General features: G+C 40.8%; 1 protein-coding gene across 1 annotated transcript in view; it reads right to left on the bottom strand.

The window, feature by feature from the left end:
- lamb4 (laminin, beta 4) overlaps positions 1-11,398 on the bottom strand; it is a 42,387-nt gene extending 30,989 nt beyond the window's left edge. The window contains exons 1-3 of the mRNA XM_083654946.1: positions 11,269-11,398; positions 5,405-5,451; positions 1,671-1,828 (exon numbers count right to left, since the gene is read on the bottom strand). Of these exons, the coding sequence (XP_083511072.1) occupies positions 1,671-1,828; positions 5,405-5,429 (183 nt within the window). The 5' untranslated portion in view covers positions 5,430-5,451; positions 11,269-11,398. The remainder of the gene's footprint in view (positions 1-1,670; positions 1,829-5,404; positions 5,452-11,268) is intronic.
- Between the last annotated feature and the right edge of the window lie 1,462 nt (positions 11,399-12,860).

Genomic DNA, 12,860 nt, shown 5'->3' with positions numbered 1-12,860 from the left:
AAAAGTAACTTAAATAAGATTGCTGAGCTCTACTGATGATTTTCCCTTGAGTATATTCATGACAGACTTGATGACACATTGATATTGACGCTGCTCAGTGCTTATTCAGCTTCCAAATACATGTTCTCCTACTATTATCTGCTCCTTTCATGCTGCCCCCTCTCCACTGCTCTGCTCTCCACTGCTCTGCTCTCCACTGCTCTGCTCTCCACTGCATTGCAAGAGATTTTGTTATGGGGAGCCTGCAGAGGAATGCCATTCCCCCTTTCCTTCTCGCCGTTCCCTCTCACCTCTGGAACTCCTTTACAAAAACTTCCAAAAATGTGCTTGGTGTGGGCCTGAGGATGTGGGGCTGTACAAATTGTGTCCCCCCCACCTTTGAAATCAAAATTCCATCCATGGGGATTTCTCTTGCGGGGCTGAAGACGTCACATGACTGTTGAGCTATTGCCGGAGAATGACAGTTGGAGATTGATTGACAGCTGTCGGATGTCATGATAATTATTGGTTGAAATTGGGTAGTAGGCCTACATGCTGATGTAAGCACACTGTAGATTTTGCTTTGAATGAAGAAAACATTGTTGAATTTAGTTGTAATTTTTTTAATTCTATGACGAGGGATGTGATCTAAAATAGTCAAAAAGTAATTTTTCATTTCAGCTTGACTCTAAAGGTTTGCGCTTGTTACTGTTTGTATTTCCTATGTTGTTTACAAAGTCTGTATAGTCTTGTCTTGTTACTTTTGTTGAAGCCAAAGATAAATTTCAACATCATGGACAATAAAACTTTTGTATTTGTATATTTTGAAATATATGTGAACTGTAATTTACTGGCGTGCATGAAGAAGCGACAAGCCCACATACCAGGAAGAACCACTGCCGAACCACGAGCTAATAAAGAAAATTAAAAGAGGAATGTGTGCAGAACCACTGATAGATATCAGGTACTTCTTGTACAATTTGTATAAAACACCTTGTGGAAGTGTCGAGACCGCATGACTAATTTGTGCTCATGCTTGTGCCCAGGACAGTATCAGACTGTGGGTGAACTGGGGCAGCAGCCAGTATATGAATATTACGGAACTATACACTACCAGTCAAACGTTTGCGCTATGTTTCTCATTCTCTTAAAGCAATTTTTTTTTAATCTCAAGGTTTCTTAAATGCTTGAAATTAGTTTCTTACACAAATATAAATAGTGAAGTTGATCCTATGTATGAATTTCTTTCCAAAACTGGCTATTTTAATGAATCTAAAAATAATATGTTTTGATTTGTTTAACATCTCTTTTGTCACTACATGATTGCATTTGTGTTATTTCAGAGCTTGATGACTTTACTATTATTGGGGGGGAACTGTTAAATAAATGAATAATTAAATACAGTAAAGAAAGAAAGAAAGAAAGAAAGAAAGAAAGAAAGAAAGAAAGAGAGAAAGAAAGAAAGAAAGAAAGAAAGAAAGAAAGAAAGAAAGAAAGAAAGAAAGAAAGAAAGAAAGAAAGAAAGAAAATATATTAAATTAAATTAAATTAAATGTTTGTGTCCTAACATGGGCCTAACTGGAAGTGTATGAATGGATGACTAAAACCTCAAAAACTAAAAGGTAAAGTACAACCCAGTACAATTATCTTCTAACCCCAGAGTTCCTCCTGTTTTAAAGTTGACCTCTGACCTCCAGGTATCCAATGATGCAGTAGTTCTGGGGTCCGTCCAGGCCGCAGGTGGAGGAGGCTGCCAGCTGGCCGGCCCGGCCCACCATGAGGTCACCGAGCTGGGGGTTACAGGAGTTGCCATCGCACTCCTCCTGGAGCCGAGCGCCGGGCACCAGCACTGCACACACAGCACAGAGCAGCATCAGGCTCATGCAGAGAACAACTTTGCTCAAGTCTAAATGTAGAACAGTAAGTCATGTCAAAAACGAAATATCTAGGACTTTTAAATGCAATATTGGTTTAATAGGATAAAAACTTGGTGAGCGAGCATCATGAATTTGATTTCTATAATAATTTTCAATTACAATAAATTCAATCATTCCATACAAATTCAGAAAACAGAATTTAAATTCAATCATCTGCTGGAACAAATCTCGTCACTTTCGATCTACAGTAAGTCTTTACACAAACACAAGATCTCAAGTCAAGACTTTTAGAAATGTTTTCAAGTCATCAGATTACAAGTCAGAGACAAGTCACAAGTCACTAGAACACAAATCAAGTCGCAAGTCTTCTCTTCATGCATCAAGTCAAGTCTCAAATAATTAAAACCATGAACCCCAAGTCTGACTCGAGTCCAAGTCTCCACCTCTGGGTTCATGTATTGTATGGTGAGAGTCGTCATCATATGGAATATGAAGAAATTAATAAAGTAAGCATGAAGGTATGCTGCCCTGGCATTATGAGTGACAGCATTTGCTGTGTTTGTTCCCTTGTTCTACCTCAGTGCCAGTCTGAGCTGTTAGGACACGAGCTGGTATGTTTCTTCATCGGTGCTGAATGGACTGTGTTGGGACTTGAGCTTTCATATGCAGAGGCGGGAAGTAACAAAGACTAGCCTACTTTATTACTGTACTTACTGTAGGGCATTCACAGACTAGTCGACTAGTAAAACCACTAGTCGACACTGTGCTTAGTAGTCGACTAGTCGTTTTTTTTTGTTTTTTTTAATCTTTAAGAAAGAACATGAGGTATTTACACGACATACATGGACTATCATATCCCATATCCCATATCCCCCACAAAGAACATCAAAACACAACAAAACAAAACAAGAAAACTGCATAAGATACACAATAATCCAAGAACAAACAAGACTATTGGACAAATAACCAAACAAAAACAATGCATTCAAAGTAAATACATAGATCTTGCCCTGTTGGCAGCTAGGAAATGCATAGCTTTAAATTGGAAAGCATCCAATCCCCCAGCTGTAGTTCACTGGTGGAATTAACTCTCAAGCTACCATACGTTGGATAACATTTACTACAAGAGCAAAGGCAGATTCTTAGACATCCCCAAAATATGGCAACCACATACAGAGTTTGACTTTAAGAACTTTTTACCCCAGTGTCATTAGGCTTATCAGGATAGGAGCTGAATGCATTGACAAAGCTAATTGCGCCGGTGTAGGATGCGGGCAGGTTGGATCTCAGCATTTGGCATTGGAGCTCAATTGATGTCCCAATCCGATGTCCCCTGCTTGCCTCAGTCACACAGGCAAACAAAACACATTCACAACAACACAAAACCTCTCTCCAACTCAGTACATTCCCATGACGGTAGTAGTCAATCTGATGTTCACAAGCCATAACAATCCAGTCGCAATAACAATCCAGTCTACCCACCCAAAACAAGATACATGTTCTCCCTGCACAGGAATATTCTGCAATGATGAAGAGCATAGTTCACAAAATACATCTTAGAAGGGCCATAGTTCATAAGCAATCAATCAATAAACACTCAATCAATAATTTGCTATCACGGTGTCTGTGGTTTGGACTAACGTAAACTGCCAACATTTTATTCAGGCGACCATATTTTTAGTTGAGCATTTGCACTTTTACTTGAGTAAAAAATGTGTGTACTTCTACCACCTCTGTTGATTTGTGTCTCAGTGCAACCAAGATAAATTCCTTTACATTTTATTGTATTTTGCAATGACAGCGAGCTTTCTTCAGATGGAGGAGGAAACAGAAACAGCCTCTGTGCTCTTGCTGTCTGAGGAGGAGCTGATGCTCTCTGGCACATGAGGAGATCCTTCATCTAAACTGTACTTTGTGACACTGTAAAACACTATACTTGTCAGCCTTAGATGACACATGCCTTAATCATGTATACATTATAGGTCGGCACTAAAAGCATTGCTGCTTTTGATTGCAATCAGACACTGTAATCATCAATTTTTTTACTTAGACTAGACTGCTGATATTTTCTTTATAGGTACAGTATAGTTCTGAGGTTTTTTGATGTGGGGTTCTATGAGGTATTTGTCGACAGTCAGTGTACTACATGCAGTAGAATGCAGCTGGCCCGGTTCCAGTTTGGAGAAATGAGACCGGCCGCGTTAGGCAAGTAGAGCTGTCTGCTGAGTGTGAACACGGTCACAAGCAAAAAACGGAGGAAAAAAAACACACACAAACAAACATAAAAGGCTTCCATACTGCTCACCTGGCGTAATCCAAGTCTCCACAAGCCCTGAGATGCCAAGTTGAAAACATCATTTAGAGCCAGGGGTGTCAAACTCAATTTCATCCCGGGCCACATCAGCATTATGGTTGCTCTCAAAGGGCCAGTTATATAATGTAACTAACATGACATAATTGAATCTAGCCTTCTTGTCCGGTCTCGATTTGGCCCCCGGGCCTTGAGTTTGACACGTGAATTACACCAAGTTTTTAGCTGAAATCTGCACTGTAGCCACTAGCCAGGTGCTTGAGGAAGAAATTGAGCAATCCAGCTGCACATATGGCTATATCTCAGCTAAAAACCAGGTGTAAATGGTGTATTTTCAAGTCAACTTGGCATCTGGGCTTGTGGAGACTTGGATTATGCCAGGTGAGCAGTATGGAAGCATTTTATGTTTGTTTGTGTGTTTTTTTCAGTTTTTTTTATTTGTTTTTTACGTTTTTGCTCGTGACCTTGTTCATACTCAGCAGACAGCTCAACTTGATGCATTCATTAAGTCCATTTAAATGTGACTCATGGTTGAAATGCAGACTTTGCACTGGGGTGCGAACACAGCTCTCCGGTGTGAAAGGCAAGTGTTTACACCCTCCATCTACCCGGGCCACAACGCCCTTACTGGCCACCACACTATTTCAATATGACATGTATTTAGAATCAGATTAGTTTATTTATCCCGGAAGGGCCTACCCAACACCCTAAAAAAGCTCACGAGCAGCAAATAATCATGACAGACATGACATAACATGACAATGCAAGACATAACATGACAGCATGACACAAAAAAACATGACATACACCTATCTAGAAATGTTGATATGCAACATTTTGGTTCACAAATGTTGACATTCAACCTATGCATGCTTTACAGAAACGTAAACCACCAACATTGTATTCCGTCAACCAGGCTGTGCGTATGTTTTACCATACAAACTCTGCACAAGACACTTGGCGCTAAAGGAAAAATGAAAGGAAAAAATGCAAATATATCACAGACTCTGAAAAAGAGCAAGTGCCAGCAAGTGGAAATATTCTCCATCGGGGCTCAGCAAGTGATCACACGCCTGCAGAGAAGACGAGGCTGGCAGAGAGGGTTATCCTGCTGCCAAAAAGCTCCACTATCTAATCCTGCCCTTGTCAGAACAAATAGCTGCGAAGGACGTGTTGTTTCTCCGCAGACTCTCTAACTATTTGCCTGCCAAGCTGTGCCAACAGGAGCTGAACTCACCCAAAAGCAGGAAGAGAGGCAGCATCTTCTGTCGTCTGCTGGCAGACCTGTTGGCAGAAGAAAGAAAACATGTTAGACAACACCAAAGCAATAGCATACTGAAGCCATAACACATTCTTTAGGCTTAAAGGAAAGAGTTCACCCAAAAATGGAAATTCTGTCACCATCTACTCACCCTCATGCCAGTTGAAACACAGGTGAAGTTTGTCCATATAACACACAGGGAGCTTGTCAGCACACCTCAAGAGAAAACCAGTCACCACTGACTTCAGTTTGAAGTGCTGACTGACTTACTATACAGTTACATCAGAAGTAAGGGTGGGATGAGGATACATCGATCTCAGATCAAAGTATCATCATATCGTTTGATATCATATATCGTATCGACATTGTATCGAACAGTGAAAATATCAATATATATCGTCATCTTTAAGATACACCTTGTATGTGATCAAGCATAGATTGAAAGGTTGTCAATTGTATTAAAAATAATAGGTTGTTTCCCATTTAAATGGCCGGAAGAGCCCGGAAATAAAATTGTCAAATCATATTTTAGTTGCTTTTTGTGAGTTGATATAAATGTAACTGATTGTGTTAAATGGGCATATCATCATCTCATTTCGATCGCAGGCCCCTGAATTGAATCGAATCAAAATTGTATCATGGCAGACTTTGTGATATCAGCAAATATCGTATCGTTGTCCAAAGAATCAATATAGTATCATATCGTGATGAAACTTGGGATTCCCACCGCTATTCAGAAGTCAATGGTGATGAGCTTTCTCTCGAGTTGTGCTGGCAACCTCCCTGTGTGTTATATGGAGAAACCTCACCTGTGTTTCAACTGGCATTAGGGAGAGTAGATGATGACAGAATTTAAATTCTTTGGGTAAACTGTTCCTTTAATAAAGTATCAAGATATAATCACTGTATGAGTACAATAGTGATGATCAATGACATTTAAGCAACATCACACTCGAGGTCATGCTGTTGTACTGTACAGTAATATCATCACGGCTGTGATTTGAGTTGTACAGTATCTAACAAAGCCATTTATCAAGTAATAATCACATTTTAAAGTAATCTGAGACAACAGATGCTTTTTGTCTGTTGAGATGTAGAGCAGGTGCGCTTCCTCAGATTGCCTCCTTGGCTGTGGGTGCTCAGCTACTGGAATTAGTATCAAAAAAATCACTACAAGAGTGAAGATAGCAGCACTCCAAAAATTAAGATGCAAGACTTAGATTTCCATTTTCTTTTTTTATTGAGGGCTAACGCGTTTCGGCATGTGCCTTCATCAGAGCATCTTTTTGTCTGTTATTTGTCTCCGCCAACAAAAAAAAGTTCCCTCAGGAGTGCACTACCAGGAGTTGCCAAGCAACAACAGGTAAACTTGCTGCCTGCAGTTTCCCGAATGCAAGCTAGCAAAACTAACGTTGGCTACTTTGAGGTTAGCACAGATGATTTCAGCTTACTGTTCATAATTAAGGTTAAATGTATCCATTTCACTGTTCCTACTAGGTGCGCAACCTAATCAAGGTTACAGCTGTGAAGCGGAGTGATATACAGACACTGTACACACAGTGAACCCTCATGAAAAAGCACTACAGAATCACTACTCATCACGACTACACAATATCTACAGAAAACCTACTGTTCCACTACTTGATTGCTATTGAGATGTGTAGTGATTTCAGTAGTAATGAGTAGAGAATTGGGACCTTTCACTACTGATCACTACTGGTGATGACTACATAATGACTATCTAAATCACTGCATGATTACTACTTAATTACTTCTGTTTCACTATTTGGCTTTTGGAAAATGACTATATAAACACTACTCATCCCTTCACATGTATTATTGAATTATTACACAATGCTTACATATTTACTACTGTATGCCTTCACAATCCCTATGGAATGACTACATCCTTCTGTATTTGTAGTCTTTGATCACTACTGATCACTATTGAATTTATTTTCATTTCTACACAAAGCTTTTGAATCACTATTGAAAACTGACACATTTGCTACTATTTGCCTATTCAGTATCATGCTATATTATCGTGCATATAAATGATTCTTATCAAACCATAATGAGCTTACAGTACACAAGCTTGATTTCAAATCCATTTATTACATTGAATTATTGCCCTATTTACACTTTTTTTTTTAAACGTTGCCTTGACGATCTTCAGAACATCTTTTTTGCTGCAGTCACAAATCAGGTACCCTATGAGACATGCACAGAACAGCCAAGTCACATGTGGGAATATTACAAACAGACCAACCTCATGAGACAATATTTAAACAATATTCTCACCAGCAACCGCCTCCAGTTTCCTGGTGGTGGTGGTGGTGCACTTGACCTCCTTACAGATGCCTTGGCCTCACATTACTTTCACTGTGCAAATAAGTTCAGAGAATCTGACCTCCACTCACACACAGAGTCAACCACAACCACCCTACACACACACCCACTTATCTGATTGTGTATACAGTATCTTTGATGAAGTGAACACAGGCTAACAGGCTTAGATTAGCTTTAGCTAGCTAACACACCATGATAGACTTGATTGTGGTTTAGGAAAATGCCTTCTACTTACAGTTATTGCGTTGTCACTGTCACAGTTGGTTTGAGCCTCTTTGCTGAAACCGCTCTGCTTGACATCTCTGTTTAGTTTACAACATTATAAAATAAAAATTTAGCTTTGCATTTGTCATGAACTCTGTCTAGTTTGGTCATGTCAATTCCTTGTGTGCTGCTTCCCTCCACACCTGCCCTCAATCTGGCCTCGTTAGCCCTGCTGCCCAAGTAGAACCTCTACTTAATCACTACTTAAAATATGTGTAGTGTTGCTGTAGTGTTGTGACTACATATTCACTATATTATGAGCAAGTAGTAAAACCTCTACATGATTACTATTTAAATGCCTGTGTAGTGAAGCAGTCGTTTTTTAACAGCTTTTTCACTACTAACACCAAGTAGCTAAATTCACTGCCTGATTATTACTGGAAAGACTACTGTTTTGCTACAGAACTCTACTGGTGTGTCGTGAGTAGTGTATAAACTACAGATTCACCATTCCTGTATGTCACTACATAGCCACTAGCACTTTTTCATGAGGGATGTGATGGAGTTGGCAGCTCAGCACACACACAAAAAGGGGGGGGGGGGGCTGGGTTCTCAAACACCACTAAACCACTAAACTGACACAAATTAGACCATGGACCCCCATTTCATGATTTTGTCCCAGGGTCCCCCATCTGATAGGATTTGAGCTTTTAGATGTTTTATTGCAGAAAGGGTATGAAATCCACGACCAAAATAGTCATATATTCTTGTGCTACTTGTGTATGGAATTACAGTGAAAATAAATGACAAATGATTCCCCTTTTAGCTGGGGACTCCCCTGGAACCACCTCAAGGACCCCTGGGGGTTCCCAGATGCCACTTTGAGAACCACTGAAGTAGGCTATACTCTATTGGTCTTGGATGGCATCGCTTACCGGTATTGGTACTGACCTCATAACTTTTTTAAACCATACCCAGCCCTAATTACCGTAAGCCAAGTATCATGCATGACAAGTTGTAACTGTGAAAATGTTACTGCTTTCTCGGAGTGTAACATCAACTTTGTGACATATGAGTCAAATAAGATGCGTTTTTACCATTGGTTTTTACTTGATGTTGTAACAACCTGTCATATGGTGTTTGCCTGCTTTCTCCTCATTGTGAGACTTAAATGCAGGTTATGCTGGCAAAATAAAGCCCAGGGGAGGGAGCAGGAATGTCCTGGCTGCCTGCTACTGTACATGGCTCTGTATGAAGGTGTGAAGCCTGGAGGGATTGATGAACTTCAGGGGGAATGCTTGGGCCCCAGCAGTAATTGTCTGGGGATTTACATTGTGAGGGGAGCTGCAGCCAACCTGAATGCTCCCACACAAACTTCAACACTGAAATGGCTCTGACTGTATTTGAATGAGCAACAGAGTTGTTTTATTCCAAAGTGCGACATCCACTATTTGTAGGGATGTCACAATATATCGTCCCACAATATATCGTCCCACAATATATCGCGATATCAAAACATGACAATATGTATCGTTGAGATGAAATCTCATATCGCAAGAAAAAGAAGCTGAACATGGTGGCACTGATCTGCATCTGATTGCATGCCCGCTCTCCTTTTCATTGCTTTGTTTGAACAGACGAGGGACGTTACAGACACGGAGGATGAAAATGGTGAAATTACTCAAATTAGCGTGGAGGATGCCCCCTCACCTTACAAATCGATCGCAAAAAAATATTGGTAAAATATTGTATCGTATCGTTATTGTGAACCCAATATTGTGTATCGTATCGTATCGTGAACTGAGTGTATCGTGACACCCCTAACTATTTGAAAAATAAATAAATAAATAAATGTATGGGCAGCGGTAGGCTACATTTCCTGCCTAGCAACACGAGGGTCGCAGGTTCGAGCCCCTGTGTTGCCTCCAGCTTGGTCGGGCGTCCATACAGGCACAATTGGCTGTGTCTGCGGGCGGAAAGCCGGATTAGTGCCTTCTCTGGACGGTCGAGGCATCTGTTCCTGGGGTAGGAGGGTTGGGGCTAGTGGCGTGATGCTCCCACGCGCTATGTCCTGCCGGTGAAACTCCTCGCTGTCAGGTGAAAAGAAGCGACTGACGACTGCACATGTATCGGAGGAAGCATGTGCTAGTCCAGCGGTTCCCAAAGTGGGGGTCGGGACCCTCCCGGGGTGTCACGGGACATGTGTGAAATTGGCGTATATAATATGTGAACTACAGAATGTGTGAGATACAATTTTATATTTTAAACATTACTGTTACTTTTTTGTTTTTGTTTACAAAATTCTCAGCATATGCGCACAAACGTTTGCATGCTTCAACCACCTCTGGGGATAGTGGAGGTCGCGAGCCTCTGGCACCGTTATTTTGGGGGTCGGGGGCTGAAACGTTTTGGAACCCTTGTGCTAGCTGTAGACTAGCAGCTAGTCTACAGCTCTCCCCAGATCGGCAGAGGGGGTGGAGCAATGGGACAATTGGCCAAATTGGGGAGCTGAAAAAATAAAAGAATAAAATAAATAAAAATAAAGGCAGTGCATAGTATTTCAGGTAACAGTTTCTTTAATTTATTGCTTGGACATTTCTATTGCTTTGAGTCCGGGTTATATCCATGGTGCTGTTTATAATGATCGGTCTTCGTCTCCTGTAATAATGGCATATTTGATTCTCTCTTTCAGTTTTCTTTTTATTCTCCCCACATATAAATAACCGCATGGGCGTTGTAGGTGACATCACTTATAATTATTATTTTTTGTGTATTTTGTTTGTGAACACCCAATGCTATTCATGTATTTATGGTTGGCAAAACGTTAGAATTGATCTATCTATGTACACACCAACTTTCTTGGCTGCACCTGTGTCAATTATCCAGTTTTCCTGTGATTGCCTGCCTATATCTGTAGCTGTCACTTGTTTTTACACGCCCTGCAGAAGACCGAGTGGAAACGCGTAGGCGCCATGCCTATTTATTAATTGCACCTTGGTATTTTTTGGTTATGACTTATTGCTCACTATAAGCTATATGGTCTAACTTCTTCCTGTTTTTGATCTCATTCAAATGTATGATCAGGTTATAGCTGAGCCGTGTGTTTATATGTGTCACAATGTATAATTATTTTTGATTCCTTTACAAGAAAAACGAGAGAAAACACTCTATCATTTACTTTTATAAGAATTGTTCTTATGTTAGAGTGTGTTGACAATGCCAATATTTTATCCTGGTGATTGGGTTGAGTGGCAGGAGTCTTAGCATCAGTTGTATGAGAAGCTCACCTGGACTTCACCAGCCTGTATGCAGCAGAAGGTCCTGCCTGTGTCTCTTCTGGGTCTCCAGCGCAGAGCGGGCAGAAGGTCCTGGCTGTGTCTCCTCTGGGTCTCCAGCACAGAGCGGGCAGAAGGTCCTGGCTGTGTCTCTTCTGGGTCTCCAGCGCAGAGCGGGCAGAAGGTCCTGGCTGTGTCTCCTCTGGGTCTCCAGCACAGAGCGGGCAGAAGGTCCTGGCTGTGTCTCTTCTGGGTCTCCAGCACAGAGCGGGCAGAAGGTCCTTGCAGTATCTCCTCTGGGTCTCCAGCACGGAGCGGGCAGAAGGTGCTGGCTGTGTCTCCTCTCCTCTGGGTCTCCAGCAGGCAGAAGATCCTGGCTGTGTCTCTTCTTGGTCTCCAGCACAGAGCGGGCAGAAGGTGCTGGCTGTGTCTACTCTCCTCTGGGTCTCCAGCACAGAGCGGGCAGAAGGTGTTGGCTGTCTCTCCTCTGGGTCTCCAGCATAGAGCGGGCTCCTCGTTCACTTTGACGGAGAAACTTGACATGAACAAAACAGCTCTCAGATCAGATCTCTCTGTAAATTAACCTTACCACCAATAACCAATTTTCAATACGCTACAGAGGTGCCATACTATGGAACACATATCAATATTGGCAAACACCCATCATCTCTCATACATCACACATTGCCATTTTAACTGTCTACTCACTCATTTTGATTACTTTTTGTTCTTTTCTTTTTTTACTGTTGATTTTCTTTTCTTTGTCTATTTGTTTTCATCATGTTTCTTTCTTGTTTTTGATGTATAGTACGCTTTGTAGGGATTATCATCATTATTATTAGATTTTTCTGAGGTAGAGACCCAGAATAAGCCCATCCAGGGTTTCCTCTCTCTACCTGCGCAATATTATTTATTTCTTTGCAGGTTTTATCCATTTCTGTATTTTATGTGCACAAATAAAAAAATAACATAAAATAAACTAACCTGCTGCTTGCTAATACCACCTTCACAAACACTTATCCCTAACACTCAGACAGGCTGGAGTCGAGAGCAGGCACATTTACTCCAGGGCTGTACTTAGGTGCATATCTGAGGCATTGATACTTTACAATGTATATTTTAGAGAGATTTTCCTTCTTTCATTTTCATTACTTCACTATACCATTCAAAGCACCACTGCATCCTCTATCCATTGCACTCTGTTGCAGTTAACAGATTTGTTGACTGGAAACAGTTGCACACAAAACAGGTCGTAAATTCATAAATATGCTGTGATTTCAATACATTATAGAAGAGGAAGAAACACATTTAACATGACATTTAAGAGGTTATAAATCCAAAGCACTGGTAATACAGTCAATGATCCAAAGCAGTGAAATATCATATGTAATATTGGCTTTTAATATTTTAATAATACTAATATCAGAGGTGGACGTTTTGAGGTTCTGGCACTTTGAGTTTTTCCCATTCTGCGAGACCTTCTACTTTTCCTCCACTACTGTACATTTCAGAGGGAAATCTTGTACTTTTTGACGCCTGAAGTTATTAATTACTTTTTAGAATGAGGTTTTACATGCAAAACATACAATGAGCTCATAAAATTT

The sequence above is a fragment of the Poromitra crassiceps genome (assembly GCF_964638095.1).
Source record: "Poromitra crassiceps genome assembly, chromosome: 18".
Lineage (NCBI taxonomy): Eukaryota > Metazoa > Chordata > Actinopteri > Beryciformes > Melamphaidae > Poromitra > Poromitra crassiceps.
This window is presented reverse-complemented; position numbering and strand designations above follow the sequence as displayed.